This window comes from Phasianus colchicus, chromosome 1, assembly GCF_987193195.1.
Source record: "Phasianus colchicus chromosome 1, bPhaCol1.hap1.1, whole genome shotgun sequence".
NCBI classification, from domain to species: Eukaryota; Metazoa; Chordata; class Aves; order Galliformes; family Phasianidae; genus Phasianus; species Phasianus colchicus.
In genome coordinates this window covers 113,643,764-113,669,978 of record NC_143436.1, presented here as the reverse complement: position 1 = coordinate 113,669,978, position 26,215 = coordinate 113,643,764, and the positions used below count along the sequence as shown (strand labels likewise).

Below are 26,215 nucleotides of genomic sequence, written 5' to 3'. Positions count from 1 at the left end.
CTGAGGAAGCATATTGATAAGGCCAAGTTTTCTTTACAAACCTATGAGCTCCTGTACAACAATAGAGTATATAAGGGGCAGACAGAAATACTTCTTTCTTCCCAATCCCAGGACTGTTTCTGATGTCACATGCAGCATAATTTTAGAGAAGTCCAAGAGGCACATTAAATTATGCAGTGATATTTAGAATACTAGGAGGCCCTTCTCTGGTTGGGAGATGAAAAAAAGAGATTCTAACATTAGTTTTGCACCTTCATGAGCCTTCCCTATGCAAGCAAAATTTCCTGCTGAATTTATAGCAGCTTTTTGTCTTCTATTTACCACACAAATAACCCAGATGCACCAACAGGGTTTGGGCAGGAGGCTGGGAGGTGTGGATGGGGCAAACTGAGGCACTGTGTGGGCTTTCTCTGTGCTGTCTATAATGGTGCTGAAACTGCCTCAAGGAGCTCAAGGGCTGTATGGCTGGGCTGCCCGGGTATATCCTAAGTGAATCTCTTGCTGTCTAACATTCCTACAAGGAAAAGAGTCTCTGGTGAAGCACTGATGCTATCTGATGTGCCTTACTGTGTCCAGGCCTGGGGCCCCAGTACAGGAAAGACAAGGAACTGTTAGAGAGGGTCCAGAGGAGGGCCACAAAGATGATCAGAGGGCAGGAGCACCTCTCGTATGAGGACAGGCTGAAGGAGCTGGGCTTGTTCAGCCTGGAGAAAAGAAGGCTGCAGGGTGACCTCATTGCAGCCTTTCAGTACCTAAAGGGAGCCTACAAACAGGAGGGAAATCAACTCTTTACAAGGGTAGATAACTGCAGGACAAGGGAAAATGATTTTAAGTTGAAGGAGGGAAGATTTAGGTTGGACGTCAGGGGGAAGTTCTTTACAGAGAGAGTGGTGAGGTGCTGGAACAGGCTGCCCAGAGAGGCTGTAGATACGCCCTCTCTGGAGGTGTTCAAGGCCAGGTTGGATGGGGCCCTGGGCAGCCTGGTCTAGCATTAAATGGGGAGGTTGGTGGCCCTGCATGTGGCAGGGGGGTTGGAGATTCATGATCCTTGAGGTCCCTTCCAACTCGGGCCATTCTATGATTCTAGTTTTTGTCTCTTGATAAAAGGCTATACAGTGGGAATTGAAGACACAAAGATTTCCAAGGTAGCCTTTTTACAGTGTAATATTAACTGAATAGTAGCTCCACTTAGGAGAAGAAAAGTATATTAATTCTATTCAATCACTACTCATGTCATCCACATGAGGCAGAAGCACCCTCAGGGGCTTTATGAGTTTTCTTTTCTTAAAGGCTGGATATACAGAATCTTCAAGAAATTCATGTGAACAGAGCCAAAAGTTTGCAGTCAAAACATTTATGGAGAGCTGAATCCCAATTATCACATTTACCTTACTTGTTTAGTGTCATAAACAGTTGAGATGAAGAATGTGTCACTGAAGTCAAATACCAGTGCTTACCAGGTAAGTTTGTATTTCTCCACCGCATGGCTCTCAGTAGGTCTTCTTGTCTTTGTACTTTACTGGGATAAGAAGTGGTTGCCATCACCTGGATGAGCTGAGTTAGTGTGCAGTGCTAGCACTGCAACAGTTGATCTACAAGAACACCTGCTAGGATGCATCCAGAACTAAAATGACACAAGACTACTTGAAAAATCATTCTTTATGCTCAACACAGTAGACAGCCTGTACCCATCCCCTTTTAGAGGGGCTAAATTCAGAACAGGTGAGCAGCTACTATCAGTCTGATTGGCTCCCTCTTGTTGTCTGGCTTCCTTATGTCTGGTCTACATAGACCATTTCTCATTGTTTTGCTTCCAGTCCTCCACACACTGTACACTCAAGGGATGTGGTTATGGAATTCATTTCGGGACTAGGGCTCCAGTCATGGCATAAATGAGCTCTGCATTAGAGTAAAACTATGGATGGAGTTCCCTGCTGCCTTGCACACTGCCAGCTGTGCTGTGAGGGCTGCACAAAGGAAACACGCTGCCTGGTTTTGGCTGGAGCCTTACAAGAAGAACAGATTTGGCCACCTGACCTGCAGGAGTAGGCAGAAGAAAATGAGCGACTTTTGCACCTGATGATTATTGCCCTGATGATAAAGTGAGAATATTTTCTGATGACAGAAAAATTCTGATTACAGGAAATGTGGTCCCACGCAACTGAAACAGCCTACAGATAATTATGGCTCATAGTTCAACTTAAGGACAAATCCTTTGAGAACACTGTGTAATTTTAACATAGATGCTGAACTTCATACTATAAAACAGCACAGCCAACAGAGCTTTTAACACAAACCGTGGTAAGGAACAATTCTGACACCTAGAAAGAAGCTGTAATGCTTGCTTCTGTTCAGCGTTTTCAGGAAAAACGTAAACCATCTGGGCTGGTGAGGGCATGAAGAAGGGAAACAAAACATAAGCTCAGCACATTTAATTACTTCTTCTTCCTTGGTTCTGCTCTGATTCTAAGCTGTGCTCGGAAAGGCTAACCAGAGCCCCCGTGCTCCTCTGCCAGGGACTTCACTGAACAGACTTCAAGAAACCTTTTCTCGTTGCAAGAGGCACTGATTTCTTCTTGGAACTCCCTGCGATGAAATGAAGGACCCAAAAGCATTTGGTTGTTGAACACATAAAAGGAAGTATATTTAAAATAAAAAAACTTGGTCAGACTGTAGCGTCAATTACCATTTTCGAAGGAATTTACAGGGCTGTTTTAGATGAGTCTTTTGGAATAGTCAAGTTTATGGCAATGCCTAAACTGGTTTCTTCATTGCACAGTATTTTCTTTTAAAATGTGTGCATTTTTAAACAATTACATACATATTAAAAATCAGCATTTCTTTGCTTAAACTTAATTAAAACGTTAATACTCTCAGACAACACAGATCTGAAATGGTGAAACCAGTAATTGCCCCCTCCCACCTTACAACAAATTAAATTGAGACAAAATTACAAACACATTTCACTACATGATTATTATTAATAAAAATCAGTTTTCTTTTTTTTTCTTTTTTTTTTTATAAAGTTGCCCAAAATGCAAGGGATGTGCATAGGTTTACAACTTAGTCAGAATAATATTTCACTTTATTCCCTTGGGTACATTTTCCCATGAACGGAATGTACTTTGCTGTAGATTACAGTTTTTTTTTTCAACACAGATACACCAACGGCATGAACGCTTGCGACTGTCCACATGCATTAAGAGTCAAGACCCAATTTCAAATTTCTAAAAGAAGTTTTACAGAGTTCTTCAAAGAGACAGTATCACATTATCTGGATGTTACACAAAAGTACTTAAAAATGCTACCCTAAAAAAAAAAAAAAAAAAAAAAGCGAAGAAAGGCCTTTAAAATTTATGAATTTGTTTCGTAACCACTAGACTAATTATTTCAAATAAATAAAGGAAAGTATTCCGATCCATAAGATCAGACTCTAAAAAGAATGTAGTGTTCCACCCCCAAGTAAAGGTAACAGAATCATATTACTATTAAAATAGATTATAGAAAGCAGCATCTATTTTGTGCAGTTTTTAGGGGCCCTTGAAATAAAAAGCTATGATTTCCAAAAATATAACATTCCAAAGGACTGAATAATACATACATTTAAAGATACACTTTATTAAAGTTTAGGAGAAATGATTAAAAAAAAAAAGATACTGTCTCTTTAAATTAGTGTTTAATTTTTTTTTTCCCCTCCTCCTATCTATTAGGACATGACAATAATTATAAATTTAGGTCACACTACATCTAGGTAGTCTCTAGGGGCCAAGACCTGCTGACACAAGGTCAATAACGAAGAGGTTTTCCATGTATGAGGTGGTTCCCAGTAATTCCAGGCTTTTTCAATGATCTCACGAGTGGCCTAATAGACCCAGGAGACCGGCACCCACTGCGACGCTGTACAAACGAGCTCAATGGCTTCCTCCAGGTGCCTGATTGTTTCATCGATTTCATTGTTGATAATTGTTAGGTCAAAGTAGTGTGCATATGTTCTCTGTAAGATTTCAGACTCCTTTTGCAGGCGCTGAAGAGATTCATCCTAGTCGATGATGAGAAAAGGAAATGGGAGAGGTAAGTCGGATCGTTTCCTCTACTTTATGACAGTTTTCCAGCTGTTGCTTACAGAGAAGAAAGCAGGCAAAAAAGCATAAGTGGTCCAGAGACCCTGCCTAATTCTCTGGAAATTACAAGTAAGAAATTACAGTTTCTGTCTTGAAGCTGACATTCAAACACAAGTCATTTATTGACGTTACTTGAGACAAAAGACAAGTCTAGAACTAAAAAGGCAAGGATGAAAGCTAATAAAAGCAGCACAGATATGGAGCTAAAGAGACCATACGTGAGTTAAACAAACAAAGTGCACAAATTCAAGCTACGTGACCTATGTCCAGGTAAGAGCACAAGCAACAGGATAGGGTATTTTGTCAAGTATCAGCTGTTCCCAGTTTTGGTAACAATTCACTGTTCAACATCAGTCTTCTGGGTTTACTTTCTTTAACCACCATTTGCGGATGAGGAAGTTCTCACTCCATGTTGCCCAGCAGTTCCTATTTCAGTATTTCCTATATCACTTCTGGCATCTCTCAGCACGTTGTACTGAAGAGCCAATCCCACAGTTCATACTTGAGAAGGGTCAGCCACCTCAAGGTCAGTACTTCCCCTGGCTTTGTGTCCATTTCTTATGGGATTAACTTCTGCCAGTTTGGTAGGTGCAATGCCTAATTCTCTGTAGCTAGCAGTACTACTATAGTGGGCTTACTAGCTGGGCCTGCATTTCTGAGAGACTGCAGAAGGCTTTCCGCTAGGGTCTTGCAGTCATCATGTTATATGCCCAAATTCCCTTCCTGCAAATTCCCTACTAAATTAAAAGAATAATTTCCTGCTTTTAGGAACTTTGAAATGGCCACATGAATTCCTTACCTCCCCACATTTGGAGTCAAAATGGAATTAAGCCATCTATGAACAGCACAGACTCCTGTTGTACTAGTCACCCTACACTGTCACCCTACTTGCTCAATCAACTGGGATACAGTTTACTGAAACAGTTCTTGGCTGTAAGATAGAAACAGTGTCTATAGCCAGCTTCACAAGAAATTATTTTGGGAATGGAATTGTATCCACCTAATATGAGATACCCCCTTCCACACCTTGCTTTTTTTTTTTGTGTGTGTGTGTTTTGTTTGAACTTCCCAAGCATTTATAGCTATAGCAACATTTTGCTGTGAAATGGTGGCTTTCAGATCCTCTGGGAATAACCTGTGTTGAGACAGTTCTCCTTCCCCGACACCAAGAAACCAACCGCTTCCGGAGGATGCCTTCTGAGCCAAGTTACAGTTCTGCTTCTTTCTGAAGCTGCAGCCCCAGATGGGGTGTGAATGTGACCTCCATCTGATAATCACTTAAGACCTCATTCAAGGTCAGCCAAATATTTCTCCCACACACTTCTGCATAGGGCATGCTCCTTTTATGGAGCACCATGCACCTATAGCAAAGCTTGGCACTTCTTAGAAAAAAGCAGCGTGCTGTTCTTGTCAATTTCCTTAACATTTCTTAATTAAGTCTTGACAGTGAAGATCCCAGAATATTCTCAAGAAGAATAATTGCTGTGCTCTCAATAGTGCCAAGGAATAAGATATTTACCAAAATGTTCAGATAACTGAACAGACGAACAAACGGCTACAACTTCATTAATTTCACAGAAGGGAGCAGAATGTCTGCCTCTTCTTCTACTGTCAGTTCTTATGTAACAGGTACTACATATAGGACCAGTTGCAGTGTGTTCATGATCTGGAAGAGACTTTTCTTCCCTATCATTAACCTTCAGTCTGCTTTCCTAATCCTCTTTCAATCTCTGGCAAACCTGGGACAGAAAGGAGTGAAACATGACTGTCACCCACGACATCCCTTGCACATGTGTAATGGCTGCCAGTGATGTTTTCAGCCTCCTCTAGCTCTGAGGGCTTTTTTTTTTTTTTCTCCCCTTAAAAGTAAATAGGACAATAGTTGCCACTTTGTGAGTCAAAGCACAGGTTAACAGATTACTTGTATTTCCTCGTAAGGCTGTAAACAACTTACAAAGAATTTGCCAATCTTGTTCAAAGAGAAGAAAATTCCTCAATTTCAATAGAAATTGAGAAAATTTTCTTCAGAAAAATGTATGTTTTAGCTATTGGAAAGGAGAAAGAAGTTACACATTGCTCAATGAATATTTGAATAAAAAGACTGGAGCCTGTTAATAATTCTTCTTTGCTGCTGAACGGGAAGATGGAAAACAACTAGAGGAGAGAGGAACTACTCAGCTGTTCCGTGATATGCTCTCTCCCCTTTCTCTTTTCCCATACTAATGACATAATTTAAATTTTCTTTGTGATGAGATAGGTGGGTACACTCTGAGATTTTCTATATGATTCAAATAGGTCTTGTGCTTTGAAGAACTGCTGATAATGTAATCCCACATTCAGTAATTAAGCGTAATATTTTGCTTCCTAATTAATTCCTATTGTGTGATCCTTGATTACTGAAGTATTTTATGTGTTCTATAGTAGGCTAAAGCATCTCAAGACAATTACCTTTAAGACCAGGTCTCTGCTTTGATTTTTTACCATGATGTTCAGATATACAGCTCTAATAGTAGAAACTTTACTTTCTCATTTCTTCTTAGCAAATAATTCTTACTACAGCTATTACAGCACGGGTATCTAAAGCCTTTATTGTATTAAATTTTTATCCCAATGGCAAAAAGTAATGTTGAACGTGAACGAGCAAATCTACATTCTAAAACTACTAAAATAACCGAAACTACCTTGTCAGCCCCTAGCTGGTACTTACAGGCAATTTTCTGCACCATTTTGGCAGCTATGTACAATTAGTACGAGTGCAGGAAAATGGAAAAAAAAAAAAAAAAAAAGCAAAGATGAAATTCAAGAAAGCATAAGGGGAAAAAAGGACAGTCATTTACAGAAGTGTTCTTAAAAGATGTATGTAAAATAAACAAAGCAGGATAAGAGGATAAGCAGAAAGGGATACTCAATATGCACATGAAACTTTCCAAAAGTAAGAATGAATGGGAAATACAAAACACACTCAGAAATCTTGTTTGCTGCCACACAGCTGTTAATACGCAGACAGAACTTGCATCTCTCTCTTCATGCAGCAGAGAAAATCTTGGAAAATAGGACACTATATTTTGGTAAAGTCTCTTGCTACTACCATTTCCTGCCCCCCTCCCTTTCCTTAAGTTTAACTAATTCATAAATTAGGATGCTATTGAAATGTGGCCCCAGTCCAGCAGTTCATATGCCTGAGGATCTCTGTGTGCACAGTGACTTCAGGCACAAGAACTTAAAAAAAAGTCACACTTCTTAGGGCATGAATGCAAATATTTAGAATGCAGTATCTTACTTCTATTAATGTGTCCAAGGCAAAGAAATATATTTCCCCACCACTACTATAAACAGTACGTTTCTATCCTCTTCCCAGTACGTCATGAAGAACATTTTCTTTGACATATTGCCTCGAATCTCTCTGTATTGTATCCTACAGTTAGAAGACTAAAAGATAAATAGTGCTGGCAAGTGATTGAGGCAGCAAAAGACCATATATAGACCAAATACAGAGTAACAGAATAAGGTAATTACAAAATTCTACAGCTACTTACTACTTTAGTGCAATGATTTACATACACATCCTAAGAATATTTAGATTTTTAAAGTGATGCTATGCCCTTTGCCTCCACAAAGGCATTCTGTGTGGAATACAAATTTGTAGTGTTCTTGCAAAATCATATATTGATCTATAGCATATGCCAACATTAGCAGTTAGACAAACTGTCACTTCACTAGTATTGTTAATTGTCATGTCCTGAGACAGTTTATACAGTTGTGACATTCATCAGGTAATGTAACAAGACATTATATGATATATTTCACTGCTGTGGAAGTGAGAAGATCCTTATTCCCCCTCTCATCTCTTTTCTTGGCTACATGCTTTCACCGTTTGTTCTGGCATTGGTGATTGTCAGAGCCTTTTTGAGCTGCCTGCAAATTGACAAAATCCCTATTTAGAGCAGTGAACAGTAGCTCAATAAAGGATCTGATATGTGCTGTGGCCAATGCAGATGGGCAGTACCAGTCCAGAAACAAACTAGAGAGAACCACTCCCTTCAGCAACAGTGAACTAGGAGAATGCCTCAGCTGCCAGTAAAACTGCAGCTTAAGGCCAGTGTTTATCGCTCTCCACTTACCCTGCAGGATGATTATTTGCATTTAAATATTTTTGACTTGTTCCCTATTTCATGCAAGCCTCTAGAGTGATGCTGTAGTTTTGCTGTAGTTTAGTATTTGTGATACTGTAATTACATTTCTATGGAAACAGCTGTTAAAGACAGAGCTTCTGACTTTACTTCTGTGTGATAAAGGAACATCTAGGAGGTTTGGAACAGATTCATGCTTAAATCCAATTAATTAAATACCCCAGTAATGAAGTTTAAAATGGCTGAGCAGATCAAGAATTTGTACAAATATTGCTTGTCCTGTTGTGAACTAAAAGCAGAATTGCATTATAACCTCTTTGCAATCAGTAGCAGCTGTGAAACTCCACATAAACTAAGTAGGAAGTTCAGGATGTGTACTTGCACAAATACTTAACATTACTCCACAAGCAAGTAACCCTTTGGTAAAAGCTTATGTTCAATTCTTAAGAGAACAATTTTTGAAATTAAGAAGCTTATTTCTGATATATATTTGCTGGTCAGAAAAAAATACTACAAGATAAAGGTAGGATGACACTGCAAATCCATTCTGTAGTTCATGCCAACTGTAGTGCAGTGCTAGCACTGCAACTCAGAATTGAGTAACTTTTGTTAACTGAGTAATATGTGTGCTAATGATTTGTCAAGGATTTGGAAATGAAGCTTTGAGGTAGAGCAGGGAATAAAGAAAAGAATATATATATTTAGAAAATGTCATGTGGGTCCTTTACCTTGAAATTCATGTTCTGAATTAGAAATATCAGTTGTTAAAGAATGAATATATCTCAACTGACTTAATAATGCTGCACTTCAGCTGTCCTTCTATCTCTCTAGCAACAGACAAAGAAACTCATATCTGCATCTTTGAATTCCATCCTAAATTTTGTCTCTGATACGACATTAATTTGTAAGATGCCATACCTCATTAATGCCTGGGGTAATCGTAGGTGCAGCAATAAAAACAACAAAAGGAGCAAACTCTGCAGTTCTCAGGACCTTCAATGCCTAGGGTAAAAGAAAAAAAAAATCTTGAGAAGAATACCCCAACAGTCAAGGTCAAAATAGTCACATAAGTAGACGATAGAAAATCATGACTTATATCAGCAATTATTTGTTTTTCACTGATCTGGAGTCACAACCTTTAACTTCTTGCGTTATTTTAAATTTTTTGGTACTCAAACAATACATTTATAATTAAAGTAAATTTCAAGACAGTGAAAGCTTCTGCAAGTTCAGAGAGGGTTCCCTTCTTCTGATAGTCTGGAAGAGTGCAGAATTCTGTTTACATTTAAAAGTTAAACGGTTAACACTATGTTTGAAAAAAAAAAAAAAAGAAAAAAGAAAGTGATGCCATAAGTAAGGGAAGAAAAGCAAGCTGTATTCAATATTTATTTATTTATCTATCTTATTTTCTGAAGCAAATGAAAATATGAGAGGTCTTTAAAAAGTTAAGAGAGGTAGTGAGCGTAGCATTAACGCAGTAAACACTGTGCTGTGCACCTGAACTATGCAAAAAATAAATGTTCTTATCAAAACATTGGCTTAGTTGTAACTTTGCTTCAAGCTATAGACTGAAGCGTAGAATAGCAACTAAATATACTCTAGCTCAACTCAAATAAGTGGACAATAAAGTGAGAACACTAAAGGTCATCAGCTTTCTTTTTAAAAAGCAATCCTTCCTTTTTCCCAGCCTAATGAGGTTTTAATCTCTGGTGCTTGAAACCCATTGAGGTTTCAATGAGGACATATGAAAGCAATGTCTCCTATTTTATTATTTTGGCTCACAACATCAGAAGCAGATTTTGGTGGGATGGCAGTAGTGGCTGAACCTTCTCAGCAATATTCTGTTACATTTTGTTGCTGTGAGATAGATGGCAGCAGAGGGATGGTCTGACAAAACCCAGAGGCACTCATTGATGCTTGCTGGACATTTATGGATACCAAATGGTGGTTCTGAGCACAGTGAAGTGGTGAGTGGTGCATTTCAGCAGTGATAACGATGATAAGAAAGACAAGCCATGTTCCAGACGACCATGCAGATTTTTATAAATGCAGCATGGAGGCTTTTGTTCATCAATGGTGAAAATGCAGAGCTAATGCTGGTGACTATGTTGAAAAAAGAAAAGTGTTCTGTAGCTGAGAATTTGCTCCATCAAATAGTGTTATTTTGCTCTTTGTATCTGTTGGATTGCCCACAGAAATAAATAGGAGGCATTACTTTCAGTATGTCCATTAAGCTCCTCAAAACAAAAGAGACAAACCCCACATATGAATGTCATGGAAACTCATATAACTAGGAATACCAAAGGAAAACAGGCAAGTGGTGTTCAGATTGCCAGTTATTAATCATTATTATTAATCTATTATCAATGGACATGTTGGCATAAAGGAGCTGAGACAGATGCATGAGGAAGCTGGTAAAGAAAGAGCCTTGTCCTTTGTTGGCAGAAGTGCAGGAAAAGCAGCTGTTATCAAATGTGAATTAGTTGGGATGTCACCAAATGTAAATACTATTCTACAAATTCTAATCATGATTAAAATGGCTTCTGAGGTATGTACTGCTTCTGAACAATCCAAGTTGAAAAGGTTTATCAAGAGATCTCACTTTTAACAGATGCTCCATTTAAGCTAGCGATAAATGTTTTCTCCAAAAACTGTTCAATGCAGGATTTTATTTTTCAGAATGGTACTACATCAGCACACTATATGAACTGTGCTAAATAATTCAGTTGTTTCTGTTCTTACATGAATTTTTGAATCAAAGAAAAAAGTAGCAAGCAAAAATAAATAGTTAACACTGGTCACAGTTTTAATTTCTTTCATCCTATTCCCTTTGACGGGCATGTATAATATAGACATCACTTCTGTCCATATTCATGTAGTTCCACTTAACAAAACATACAAGTACATCACTGTGAATTAAAAGTCACAATTACACAGATGCTGCAAAGGAAATATACCAGAATTTTTCACTGAAGATTTTATATAACGAATGAACAGATTTTTGTTTCTTGACAGCCTGATTTTCTGTCCTTCTCTCTTTTGAAAAGTATAATACTGTAACACAGAAAGGAGTTTCTAAAATAATGACACTGATCTGGTCATATCTAGTCTTATGCAGTATACAATCACTGATGAAAATAAATACATCTCAATAAAATAATACTGAAGGATTTGTGGTAAGTCCCATTTTCATCTACTTATAATAAGTTACCTGAGGTTCTACATCAAGTATTGCAATTAGTCCCTGCTCATGGATCTTCCGTATTGTTTCCAGTTTTGTCCCATACATTGCATCCTCATGGCTGCCATATTCCAAATATTCATTGTTTGATATATCCTGCATCATTTGGTCATGTGATACAAAGTAGTAATTTTTTCCATTTTCTTCATCTTTCTTTGGAGGTCGGGTTGTGTCTGAAAATAAAATATATTTTTAACACAAAAGCAGTACTAGGCTTACATGGCATATCGATTGATTTATCAATATTTATTCACTGAATGATACAGCCTGCTAATTCGTATGTAGAACAATGAAGTGTGAGCTGAGGGGAGTCAGAGTAATAAGGTCTAGGAAAAGTGGAAGGCTGAGGGATGTGTTGGGCAAAGCAGGTGACTAAGGGATGTGGAAAACAGAAAAAAAAAGAAAGGAAGAACAAAAGGTTATAATTAACCTCTATTCGGTGAAGATGGTAAGATTCTATTAGTTGCTTTCAAGACTATTCTTCTATAGTTTGTTCTCCATCCTTGGTTAATAGGCCTGATCTCACTGCTCTTCTAGTTTCTAAACCATTCCCTTAAGATCCCCTAGGCTGTAGGGCCCTTTTTTTTACCCCAGAAGCAATACTAGGTCCAATCCTGTTTCTTTAATGATCTGCATGATGGGGCAGAGTGCACCTTCACCAAGTGAGAGATTACACAAAATCAGGAGGAGTGGGTGATAGGACAGTCAGTCATGCTGCCATCCAGAGGGATCTCAAAAGGCTGGAAAAAGTTGAACATGAACCATTGATCTGCTCCTGCTGCTAAAAAGTCTAACAGTATCCTGGATTGCATTAGGCAAAATATTGACAGCAAGTACAAGGAGGTGAACCCTCTCCTATAACTGAGCACTGGTGGGGCCACATGAGTGCTGAGTCCGGCTCTGGGCTTCTCCAGGACAAGAGAGGCATGGACATGGAATACAAGTGTGGAGCCTCTTCCTTGGAGATCTGTCTGGGTGTGGGCCTGGGCACCCTGCTCTGGGTGTCCCTGCTGGAGCAGGGGTTGGAACACATGACGTCAACATATAGGGACCTCAACCATTCTGTGACTCTGTAGGCCATCTGCTTCTCTTTTCCCCACAGGCACACTTACATTTACTTATCTCTACTCTTAATATTCTCTGACAAACTGATTTACTTTCAGTTTTCCACTCATGTTTATGTTGGTAATACTACACATGAAACACCACATTTCTTTGCAATCTGATCTCAGATGATCCAATCTTATCATAATTTCCAAGTATTAAAAAGATTGAACTCATTTTCCATTTTTAAATATGTCTATTACTATTTTGAGGATTACTTAGTAATGTATTTTGCTACCAGTACTGGTAGTTTTTTCTGAAGTTGAAAATCAGTACTATAGATCAGTTTTTATTTTAAGGAATTCAAGAACAATGAACTACATAAAACCTTTAATATCACTATTCTACTCACTGCTGTCACAGGTCTACTAGAACTGTTTAATCGTCTACATTTGTTAAAACTTTTTTTTTTAACACTTGTATTCTTATGTGGTTTCCTTCAGAGTGTGAAAGTATAAAAAGTCCATGAAGGCCTAGCTGTTTGTGGTCAAGACAGATAAAACCTAGCTAACAATGACTTACTTTTCAAATATACTGCTTCTTCAAACCTACATAGTAAGTGGCATATGTCCTACTAATCCTTAAACCATCAGTGTGACATGTCTTTTTGACCTTTAAGATCAAGTTTTCAGTAGCTAGGTCATTTTTCCATAATGCATGCTGCTAAATACTACATACAACATACAGCCCACCTCAGGAGTTACCTACTCTTACCACGGTTTTTCAAAAGATTGAAGAAAATGCCGTAAGAATCTGTCCCCGAGAGCTGAAGAGAATGAATTCAATTACCCAGTCAGCTGAAACACAGGTGAGGTCCCCATCATAATTAAAGTGTGTGACGTATTTTACATGATTTATTTCAGATAGCTAAAATAAGGGATTAATTTAGGTCCCTAAACACGAACATAAAGTACTATGTTAAATATCCTAAATGTGCCTTAAATCTGATGCATCCATGCAGTCCGATCAGGTATGACACAGGAGCTAACACAAACCACTGCTCTTCTGAAGTGGGGCTGAAGGTTAAATGATGTCTAAAACAGTTATCAAAACATTAGAATGATGCTTAAGCACTCTGGACTGCACTCTGATTTCCAGCTAGTCTCTTCAGTTTTCTTATATAATCAGTGAAACAATTTAAATGCTTCCACAGGGTAGGAACCTAATGCAGGCAATCCAAGGTATGGTCTTCATAGCATATATGAGCCCGTTTTATAAATGAATTTGAACACAAAGTAAATATTTCAGCTTCTGCCTCCCCAGAACAATACACATAGTACTTGAGAGAACCTGGGTGAAAGGTACATTTAAAACATTTATTACTTTTTGCTTCAGATCTTTGTAATGGAATACACATTTCCTGTTTTCCTATAGTTTCTGAAGTCAGCCTCAAACAAGAGTGAGCAGATTTAGCTAATCTAAAAAAAAAAACAACCATAGATGAGCATGTTTTAGAATGCCTAAGCTTGAGGGAAAAGGCTGCATCTCCAACAAATAATGTAGTAGAATATACAGTTCCTGCTATGGAACTGGCTGAGACTTCCGTGAAGGAAAAATGCCCCTGTGCTCTTGGTAACAACCCATTTGGTGAGCTGTGAAGTTAATTGCATTTTCTTTTTCTTATTGTCATCTCTGGGAATTTGAGAGTTATTTTAATATTAAGACACTTAGACAAGGTACACCTTAAAGTTTTCCTCTAAATCTAGTAGATTTTTCTTCTCATGGGAATTAAACAAATTTTTTAGCCTCATGGCTGTTTCATTCTTAACTCAACTGTAAATGTGAAACTAACACAGGAAAATGAACAATGTTTTTGTCTTCCTTCTTAATAAATTTTGTGAATACTAAGAAACATTCAGTGCAGAAATAGTGTTACTCACTACATCTCTTCTCTGAAGAAACAAAGCAAGAAATACTCCCAGCCCTTTCACAATTCACTCTTCCTTAACAAAAGATTAATCTCAGTAAAACTGGAGATGTGTAGTACTATAATGGGACTGCTGTCAAGGACACTACATACAATTTTGCACTACACTGAACATTGCTACTTACGAGGAATGGGGTAAGCAAATCTGTCCGGATGTTTTGTGATGAGTGTGTTTTTTATGTGTCGTCTTCCAACACCATGTGCACCTAATCCACAACACAAAAAAATCATTTATTAGTTTTCCACCACAAGGGGTTAAAAAATATGCTGTTATATTCAGAATAATAACTCAGAATTACCTAGTAAGACTAGTGTTTTCCTTTTGAATGCTGGCAGTTTTACTACTTCTTCATATGTGACGAGATCTAATTGATCAAACACTAAAACACAAAAGAAACCCCCAGAGGGATAAGAAAAAAAGGCATATTAAGGATGATAATTAATTATGCTACAAACTGTCATTTTAGCAAGTGTTAGATTCACAATACAAAGCAATATGTTACGGAAAATAAAACCATTTCATTATGTAATTTCAAGAAAAGTGTCCATTAAGAAAACTGTTAAAAAGCAATAACACAGCTACTGAAATGCTCAGGAAAATTTGCATGTCCTTTCATGCAGTATTCAGCAGACCACAAAAATCAGCTAAAATGGCATGCTATTCACATTTGCATTCCTAAGAAGTAGCAATGCTAAAGAAAATCTGTAGACAGTGACCAACACGAATACAGTATGAGAACATCTATTTACACTGACAATAAGAATACTTTCATATTCATGTTTAACAAGATCTTTGAGTAATTGTGATTTTTGAGTGTTAATTCTTTGTGATATTTCTTCTTCAAAGCAACTACCACATTAACTGTAATTAGAGTTCTCTTTCAACACACGTGCTAGTTAAATTGACATGCTTTTAAAACTTTGGATAGAACAAAAAGTGATGACATTACATAAAAGAACCTCCACCATATTTAGGGAAAAATTGTAAAAGTATTATTTCAGAAATGATTTCAACTGCAGTGAATTAATTCCATCACGCCTATCAATCTATTGTGAATTGCCAAGATAAGTAATGATTGACAAATCAAGTTTTGTTCATAAAAACAACTTCTTACTCTGCCCAGCAAGATCTGTGCTTGTTTTTGCAGAATATTGATTAAAAAAAAAAAAAAAAAAAAAAAGCCAGGAGGCAGTTGACCACATTTTTAAAGATTAGAGCAATCAGCAGTTAGGAACAGAGTAACTTGCAAGAGTCTGTACTTGTGTGCATTGTAAATAGAAGGGAGAGACTGCATCTTAAGTATGACATTTTTGAGTTTTTCCAAGTCCCAAGGTGGTGTATTCACTTGAACTACAACCTGTCCGTCTTTTTTTACATATCCAAAAATCTGGATATATTCCTCATTTTTCTCTTGCTTCTCATGGTCCAAAACCCCTATGGTAAGTAGACAGGGGAAGGAGATTGTTTTTGCTTTCTCCAGTTGTCACCAACTTCAGTGGTCTGGAGACATTCTGACTGTAGAGCCTACCAGAAAGCACATGTTTTGTACTAAAGTCAAAGCAACAAAGGGTTTACTTAATATATTTCTTTTTATAGGGCAGATGTTAAATCCAATGGCACTGCTTCTACCCCAGAAAAAAAGTACAATTACTTTAATTTAGTCAAACTACAAATCAGTCAATTGAGATACTTGACTCTTTAAGGACTTGAAAAGATACGCATTTGAAAACTTCCTATGTTCCTTTGAAGCATTTTGCACTTCATGATGAAGAAAAACCTCTTTCAACCTTTCCCCAAATATTACAAGATAAAACAAGCAAGAAGTTAGTCATATTTTTCTTCCTTTCCACAAACTACAAATATGGAATGCTTCATTTCTGCAACTTTGCACTGTCTAAATTAACTAAATTCATTTCATATCAGAAAGATACAAAGATCTACAACATGCTAAACAGTTCTACCATTCTAACTATCTACTGGGAAAGTTGTCTTCTCCCATTAAAAAAGGTCAATCCTTTATTTTCTTCTTGAACAAAACCATGTTATGTTAGATACAGACAACAGGAGCAAACAACAGAAATGGTACGTATTAATGCCTTCATCACAAAATTAGTAGCATGAAGAAGATACGTCTCAGTCTACATGGAGTTACCTAATGATTGTAGGGTTTTCAAGCACAAAAGAAAATGAATATTTTTAAAATATACACAAGAAACAAGGAATACGGGATACATTTAAAGACTGAACTTTTAATGCTCCTGTGTTACTAGCTAATAAAAAAAAGGAGTTCTTGAAAGGAAACAGTAAGAAGCAAATAAAGAGGCATTGTCACTTGACAGGTTACTTACATGCACAGAGGCCATTGGGAGTAAGACAGCATGAAAAATGTACAGGGGTCATTGAGATATGGCTTGTAATATATTAGTAAAATAAAAAGTATATGCACAAAATAAACTTTACCATGCAGTAGTCTAAACACAAGGCAAATAAATCACATTAAGAAATGATAAACATATTTTATAAAAGCTTGGCAATTTTCTACATTATGCATAATATGACGCATAGTTCTAGTATGTTCTGAAGAGTGTTCTTTTATGAAGTCCTGCAATATCATTTCAGAAAAATTTTTTAAAAATGTAAATATCACTGCAGTATATCCCTAGAGATAATCTCTGGAGCGTTTATAGAAATGCTAATGAATCTTAAAATGATTTTTTTTTTTCTGTAGCTCTTGGTTCCAAACAGATTTTACATGATAAGAAGTATGATCAAGAAGATATCTCTTGAAGGACATGCTGTTCTATTATCAAGTATGGAGGAAAGAAAAATTGGATGACTTATTTTTCTTATGAAGGAGAATATACTTTCTGAACATATGTTTTTAATTCTGAAACACACACATAAAATCTGCAAAAAGTAATGTTGCAATATTTCTCGCTAACAATACCATCTGTGATATTTTAGAGAAGGTAAATTCAGTATTAAGTTCATCTTAAAATTTACATACTTTTTAAATCCCTGGAGTGTTATTGGCATCAATTTTAGTACCTGAAGGATACAACGACCAATAAAAGTTGCTAACTGAAATATTAATCCCAGTTTGATTAACTTTTTGACTTTTCAGGAGGAAGGGCAAGAACGTTTCTAAATAATTATGACCTCTTCAAATTTAACGTTTCTAATTTTTGGCAAACTCTGCAAAGTTTCCAAAAGCACTACCATGGGCAAGCACTAAGGCCATCAAATCATGCAATCAAATGTTTGTCAACCTTCCCCAAAATGCCCCCCTCTCATCAAAATAGTGATGTCTGTATATTACCCTCCTTTGATGAGGATTTAATTGATACGAAGCCTTCAGGAACAAAATTAGCTCAATGTATTGGACATACTCATCCCTTTGCAGCAAGCCATGTGTAGTCACACTGACATTATTAACTACACCGTTGCATTTGTGAATTGTACTATGAAACTTGTCCGTTCTAAAGAAAAAGTGTTTTTTGTTAGGTTGTTCTTCAGCTAGTCCAGTTAACAGCAAGACCATGCAAAGTTATACTGGCACAACTGAAGGGAGTAGCATGCTGTGGAAATGTATGATGGGAGCAAGTGGTAAGAATTTAAAGTGAGCACTGTCAAAGAGTGTAAGTGATAAAATCCAGTTCATTCGCAACAGTTTCTAATAAGGTCATGATTAGTAAAACATGGTTTAGTGTTACTCAGTGAAGCGGAAACATTAAAACAACCACGATGGGAAGCCAGCAAAAGAAAGTAAACCAGTTAAGCTTTCAATCTCTATTTCCATCATTAATTAAATATTTAGAGACAATGCAAAACAGGTTTCAGGTAATTTTATATTTGAATGTGAATATCTTAAATGTGACCGTGAATTAAGAGTATACATGATAATTATTGATCTTTGACTTTCATACATTTTATTTTCAAGTAACTCTTAATGTAAGTTCTGTAGTACAGAAATATTATGAGTTCTGATTCTACACACAGATTGTACAGATAAAGAAAAAAGCAAAAATACAGATTTCTATCTCTTTCACAATAACTCAATTTTTCAGCAGTTTAGACAGAAATTCAAAAATCAGGATTCAGGCAGAAATCACTGCAAGACTTCCAGTTGGTCAGATTTGTTAGCTGTAAAATAACAGCCTGACTACACAATGACTCTTATGCTTGCAGCTGTAGGAGTTCAAGAAAAATGTCCTTTCACAATGTTTTCACATACATAATCTATAACTACAAACACACACCAACAAGAATGCTAGTGAAAAGTGTTCTGTAGTACACAGTAGTGTATCTGATTGTAAAATTCATGTCCTGTTGGTTTCTAGTACTTGTTTAAACATAAAAACAACAACAAAAAAAACAACTGTAAAATCATTGTAGGATATATGATGATGCATTTGTTTTCTTGCAGCACACTTCTAACTGCTTCAGCCTGCTTCTAACTGCCTCAGCTATATAGTTTAAACAGCAAAGTACAAACAGAATGTTGTTGGCATAATTAAAATTTAATTTCCATTTTTGCAAGTCACTGATTAGGTTAATAGTGCCAGCTGAACACTTAATGGCAAGGTTTAGATTGTAAAGATTTTAACCTCTTTATAAATATACTTGCTTTTTTTTTCCTACCTGCATTGTGCTTTGCCAAATATTTATCTTTGTACTGCTTTTTTTTCTTTCCAAACCACGTACAGCTGGCCTGTTGTTCCTGTTTGGTCTTCTCCATGGCAATACAAGCAACCCGCCTGGCATACGGAGTGAAAAAAAAAAAAAAAGTTGTAATAACTATATTTTAAAAATGTCATGCATGATGAATTAGAAAAATAAGGCTGTTTAATAGCACAAGAGCACAGTAAGACTTTTCCAAACTTTTTTTTTTAATGACTTAAATGCACTTATATGCTGATATATTTTAATATAAATAATATTCTTAATGGTTGATCATAAAAGGTCACTTTCACTGGAGCATGGGAGGAACGGTAGCTACTAAAATGACTGTAGACCAGTGCAGTAGACCAGACTGAAAGAGCAAAGTCCAGAAGGGGTGCTGTATTCTAAAGCTCAACGCAAATGTGTTGAGGAAATGTCTTGAGGTTGACCTTTAGGATGAAGTACTGCATATATTTCTATTCCAGTGTATATCAGTCTCTCCCATATGTTAGGGCTTGCAAAAGATGCAATGAAATGGCTACCTGCCTCTGTTTTTATTGTAGCAGAATTTCCCTTAGACAGCAGAGGTGATACAGGTGCTGTTAAACCCTTTAGAGCACACTAATTCTTTACACAGCAGATCTTGTGTGAAACATTTTGAGGTAGATTTTCCACACCAATAAATTTCCCTAAGTTACGGTCCTAACATTCATGCTCCAAGACTTACTTGCCAGAGCTTGTGCTGATAAATTTAAAACATTTGCTAAATAGGTTCTGCAAGAGGTTGTTTAAGTGCTCTGCACTGTTTTTGTGGAAATGGGTGCCACTGCTGTTCATTTAATCTGTTCTTCCTATGTTTCTACACTGTGATTTCTTTCTTCTATTTGGCTTTCACCTGAAAAAGGAAAAGGGGAGAAAAACCTCCAACTCCTTTAATGCTTGACAGTTAGCTACTACCTCATTCCAGCACCACTTGCACTTAAGCAGTACCAGTGAGAAGTGTTCAGAATCTGAAGGGGAAACAGATCTGAACAGATCTGATGGCTTATATAAATGATTTGTATTCAGTCTTCAGTTCTAGTTTCCCAAAGTGCACCAGAAAGCGCAAGTAATGTTTATAAAACAGGTGTAAACATACGATATTACATGCAACTCTTACCATTATGCAGATGTGAGGAAAAAAAAAAAAATCAAAGCCACAGGAACAGAAGCAATATAGACTTTTTTTTTTTAAAGGAAAGATTACACCAAAATTAGCTGTACAACAATGACAAACATGAAGGACAAAAATACAAGCAAAACTAAACTCTTTTTAATAGAAAATACAAGTCATACCATTCTTGAAGTTCGGGAGAAGGAATAAGACCTGCAGTACCATTTTTGGAGTTCTCCAGTTTACCCTGCCACCAGTTGTGATCGTCTTTGCTAATGATTTGGATAATATCACCAACTCGGAATCTGATGCCAGCTTCTTTGCAAGGAATGAGGTCATCCTTTGCTGGATCATATTCAAACTGTGCTCTTACATATATCTACAAAGGAGAGTTTATAAAAGATGCTGCCATATTATTACTGGTACAATATTAAGAGAAGTAGGTGAAAATGGGTGCATGTACACTACATACACTGTTTGCAACAAGCAAAGGAAGAAACAGAAGGGTAAAAGCATAAGTGATAGTTGAAAATGAAGCAAAAAAAAACAGCCAATAATGGAGACACATGATATTATTCTGCAAGCTCATGTCTTCTATGTACTGTAAAATTCAAACAGCAAAAATGAAAGTATGCTTCTGAAGACTTTATGCAGATCTATAATAAATGGATAGGGTCCTTCAACTCAGTATTAATTATTGTAAATCATTTTAGACTGAAAACCAACAGCTTATAATTTGAACTGTTTCGATTTCCAACTGAAGTTCCAAGGTATATTTTAAAATGTGTATGATGAGAAATGTTATTGGATAATACAAAGGGTCTAGGCTACATTATTGATCATTAGAATTTACACTGAAAAATTAATACCACATTTTAAAAAATTAAATAGAAATCTAGTGTTGGGCCTATGGCATTTAGTCACTTGGGTGGAATCTGGGAATTCTCCATACAGGATTTCAGTAAAAATCTAGTCCCATATCAATCACAGAATCGTAGAGTCTTTTGAGTTTGAAGAGATCCTTAAAGGCCATCTAGTCCAACTCCCCTGCAATGAACAGGGACACCTATGGCTACATAGGTTGTTTAGAGCCCCATCCAGCCTGACCCTGTGTGTCTCCAGGGACGGAGCACCCAGCACATCTCTGGGCAACCTGTGCCAGTGTCTCACCACCCTTACTGTAAACAAACTTCTTCCTTGTATCCGATCTAAACCCCCTTCTTTATTTTGAAACCATTTCCCCTTGTCCTATCACCACAGACCCTGTGTAAGAGCCTGTCCTCTTCCTTCTTAAAGCTACCCTTAGATACTGGAAAGGCTGCTCTCAGTTCTCCTTGGAGTCTTCTCTTCTCCAGACTGAACAGCCCCAGCTCTCTCAGCCTGTCCTTGTAGCAGAGCCGTTCCATCCCTTGGGTCATTTTTGTGGCCCTCCTCTGATGTGCTCCAACAGTCCACATCTCTCCTGTACTGTCACAATAATAATGACCGGAATGAGTTATTCTCCAAGGAATATTAACAGAAGGAATTTGGACTTCATGTTTTAAAATAATGTACAAATCCCTGCTTTGTGTGCTAGGGAGGTTTCAATCACTGAAAAATTATAGCCCTAATGTGTCTAATGAGGATCTTAAAATCAGAACATGATGCCCAAAATAGATAATTGGATAATTTCTAGAGTTCATAAACAAACATCACCCTACAGGGACTCTGGCAGTCATGTATACTCAACTGCTGATTTTCTTACTAAAAATTGACCAGATTAAAAGAAAACAGTTTTATACTGCAATGTAATATCCTTCATTTAAACTGCAGCACTTTTAAATCTTTACTCAGAAATCTGCAGCTATGGCACTACTCACAGCACTCAAAAAAGTTAATTTATATAGTAACCTAATCTGTTACCCAACATACATCGACTTACGATGACCAGTTGTAAATTTCAGTGTACCTGAATTTTTATCTGTTTAGAGAGCAATGGATGGGAACATTAAAACAAAACTCCACTTCTAATGTTTCCAATCTGACCTTTGTCATACTATGTATTGAGCGTGTGACTTCAGATCAGCACCCAAGCTCTTTTTTTCCACAAGAAAAAAATGGATATTTTAAAACAAAGTTCTCTTGGTTACCGGCTTTCTATGAAGTTATCAGTATTGAACTATTTCCCTGTTTTACCTCAACCTAATCTAATATAGGTCTAGAAAAGTGACCAGCATTTTTACTGTGTCAAAACTTTTCCATGCTTTTCAAGTTCCTGCTGCAGTTTGGGTCATTATCTACTAAGTCTCCATCTAAAGACTAGTTGCTCATAAAACATCACACACTTCCTTATTTATACTGGTTTATCTGTTATCCCAGCCCTTGCTATACCAGGAATGACAGGCTACCAGAGAAATACACTGGTGCAGAGGGAAAAGAAACTTGAAGAAAAGGGTAACTATGAATGGTACAAGTATAAGGGACAATATTATTCTGATATTGTTTTGAATAAACTCCCCTCTCCTGGGAAAATTACCTAATGAGAGGAAAAACAAAACCTAACACAATGGCTTGAAAGGTCCTCCAAGGAGCTTTCCCTACATTCAGGTGGCCCGAAGTTGTCTTCTGAAATTTCATTTCAACTGAAAGCTGAAAGAACTATATAGCTGTAAGCTTTAATAACAGGAAATGAAGTGTGGAAAATATATTCTTGCAATAAGTATTCCAAACAACATAACTAGAAAAACGCACAAAAAGATTCTCAAAGACAACAGCTTATGGGGTCCACTGACTCTTCTGAATGGAACTGCAATAAAAACTATTACATAAATAAGAGGTTGAATCCACACCCTCTGGTTGGAAGATCTTTTTTTTGGTCTGTGAATCTGCGCTTTAGGACTGAAAATATAATATCTGCAGACTTACCAGCTCTTAATACAAACTGTCCTCTTTGAAAAAGCTTTGTTAATGTTAATATTTAATAATAAATCAACTCAAGACATAGAAACTTTGTGTTTTAGATTATTATGCACTTGCCCTTCATTTCAGTTAAAACACAACACTGAGCCTTTTCTAAGATGAAAATCTGCATAAGTCACATCTTGCCTACGCAACATATCATATTAAATTTAAAATGAGTTTATACCTCTTGCATATACAGACACATGAAAAAAATGCTTTTTTGAATTAGCCACAAACAAATGAGTTAGTTAAAAAGAAAAATGAAACAAAAAAAACCACACACATTTTCAAAGCTAAAATGTTTTAGTTCAGCACATACAGAACATGAGGGGAAAAAGATAAGCAGGGATGTTCACTAGCAACTAAATTTATACATTCCCATGGAGGATAGCTATTCACCTGTCGTCCTTTCGGTTGTGTTGTCGATGGCAAGTCCTGCAGAATAAAGCCAACCCAGGAAAAGAAATTTTCATTTTACTTGTTAAGAGCATACAACACCATTTGTTAGTGATTCATACTACATTACGGTAAAGTGGTAAGTCAGACAAAAGTATAAAGCATTGACCCGTTTTTAGAAAAACCTTTTTCTTAAAGAAAAATCAAACTCAGGCTGTTTAGCAGCAAGCTGAAGAAAGCAGGTAAATAGTTTAAGCAGATAGAGAATGTGCTTTTTAATATACAATTCAGCATCTTCAACACAAAAGCACTGTCAAGTGAAAGAGGCTCTTTATATGAATGCCTTTCCCACTTAATATTTCATCTTGTTTTTAAAAGACAAAGTATGACTATAATAAATTAATGGTTAAAATAAATTTTATGGTTAAGAATAAATTGCACCGAAGAGTAAGATTATAACTAGTAGTTTTATTTTTATTTAATTCACAGAAATTTCTTAATTTTTTTTATCCACACAATTATTTCTCATTATATTAATCAATAAGTACTTTACCTTGTGGCAAATCATTTCTCAGGTGTAATGCTGTAATTTTATTAATAATTAGAGGACTAGTTACTCAATTTTTAAATTTTTTTTTAGCTAGTTCCATGACTTATGATATTGACAGCACTCTTACTAAGGGAACTTGCAGGTACAGTTACTACATTGGTCTGAACAATGACAAATGGTAAACAACACAAATTTCAACACTACTATACATCAGAAAAACAGGAGATAACAGCACCTTTCTACCTGGATATGTATGAAACAGGAAGTACTTTGTGTTAAAGATGTGATGATAGTAGCTTGGTTCGTAGTGCAATTTAAAGCCTTTTGCTTTTCATATCCAGCCAAGGCTTGTCTTTCACAAAGTATGTGCACGTACCACAACAGCAGAGGGCACACCAATTCATTAACTCAGATAGCGGAAACCAGTACACGTTCCAGAGGTCGCTCAAAACACAAAGCTTATGGAGTCTAACAGGTCTTGATGTATCAACTGCACAGTTACTTTTTCTTCAAACACTGCTTCTGAAGTTTGGGATGGAAATAAGACTTCCACTTGAAACCTTTTCTTAGCTTTGAGGATATTGCTAACTATGACTTAAGACTAACCAAAGTGTCACATTACAGTTATTAACATTTAACTCACTGTATGGCCTTTAATGAGAAGAATATGTTGGAAAAAAAAAACTCTCAGAAAACGAAAATGGGGGGTTACATAAGTAATAACGTCGGTTCTATCAGAAGGACAAAATTTTCCACTGACCACATGATAAGTATAACAGTAATGGCAGATGAGCACCAACAAAACTTTCACACTCTCTCTGTGTGGAACTGGAAATCTTACCGAAACAGAATTGTTAGTGCTGCTATGGCCATTAGCTGGGGACTGTCTGGATGTAGAGGGGGAATCTCTCTGAAATAAGACACAAGGTTCATTAACAACACAACACTATCACAGGAACACAGATAAATTTTTAAAAGAACAGTTACATCCACAGCCTTATAACCATTTGTTTAGCTGCTTTGTCTATGAAACTTTCCACACTACTGTGTAAATCTGAAGTTCGTTCATAGTTTGAGATTCACGTTTGACGTTTTCACGTGTCTTATGTAATAATTATTTTTATGCTGCCTCAGCAGCTTTTCAGTATCAGGGCACTCTTATATGTTCTGTGGCTGACAACGCTGAAGACCATCAATCATATTGTTGCTTTTGCTAAAGGCCATTACCTGAAGTTATAAGCTACATGGAGGTCAGTGTTGATCACCTTCTACTCCTTTAGATATAACTCTCTATAGTGTCTTGAAGACACTGCTGCTAACACAGGAGCAGGAAGTTGGACACAGTCCTGTCTTCCCATCCATTTTACAGCATATTAAGTTTTTTTTCTTTTTTTGCCTCCAACATTCTTATGAGCTTAAAAACATTAAACTTTGCAAAACTGTATCATTTTAAAAAGCCACCTTTCTTGACTCACACTATCACTGTGATCCTACACTTCAATGAGGAGTAAGCAGATGCAGAAATTCTACAGAAGGAATGACAGGACTTTCTGACTGGGTCTTGCAGAGACAAGAGAGTGACTTGCTGAGCAATCTTCTTCACATGTCATTTTGATCATGAAGTCCTTAATTCCATAACATCAGACAATTGAGTTTAACTAGCTACGTCTTCAGAAAATCAAATAATTCACTAAAACTTTGTGACAAAAATTATAATCTCCTTTAGCCCCAGAGGAACTTTGGAATATCATATTCCATATCAAGGGTCAACTGAGGAATGACTGGTAACTTTGTGTAACACCAAGGATAGTAGATAAAAGAGGTGAAACAGTTTTCAAAGAACACAAAGTTACCCTGCCACATTTTATCAATATGAGTGCCTTTTGTGAACAGATTAAAAAACAGAATTGGAGCTGAACTATTTATGCAATAGCATTAATCAGGTGAAGGTCCACTGATATATTCTCCAACTTCTACTGATTGTGTGATA

General features: G+C 36.7%; 1 protein-coding gene across 5 annotated transcripts in view; it reads right to left on the bottom strand.

The window, feature by feature from the left end:
* Window positions 1-3,486: 3,486 nt before the first annotated feature.
* Window positions 3,487-26,215, bottom strand: part of CASK (calcium/calmodulin dependent serine protein kinase) — a 199,519-nt gene continuing 176,790 nt past the window's right edge. For 3 of the 5 annotated variants that reach the window (XM_090123585.1, XM_031594591.2, XM_090123599.1), the window contains 9 exons: window positions 25,067-25,135; window positions 23,679-23,714; window positions 20,522-20,718; window positions 19,166-19,281; window positions 14,823-14,903; window positions 14,649-14,729; window positions 11,463-11,665; window positions 9,170-9,253; window positions 3,487-4,039 (listed from right to left, as the gene is read on the bottom strand). In XM_090123585.1, coding sequence (XP_089979711.1) covers window positions 3,863-4,039; window positions 9,170-9,253; window positions 11,463-11,665; window positions 14,649-14,729; window positions 14,823-14,903; window positions 19,166-19,281; window positions 20,522-20,718; window positions 23,679-23,714; window positions 25,067-25,135 — 1,044 coding nt within the window. In that variant the 3' untranslated portion in view covers window positions 3,487-3,862. The remainder of the gene's footprint in view (window positions 4,040-9,169; window positions 9,254-11,462; window positions 11,666-14,648; window positions 14,730-14,822; window positions 14,904-19,165; window positions 19,282-20,521; window positions 20,719-23,678; window positions 23,715-25,066; window positions 25,136-26,215) is intronic. The other 2 variants (XM_031594593.2, XM_031594594.2) reach the window with 2 other exon arrangements.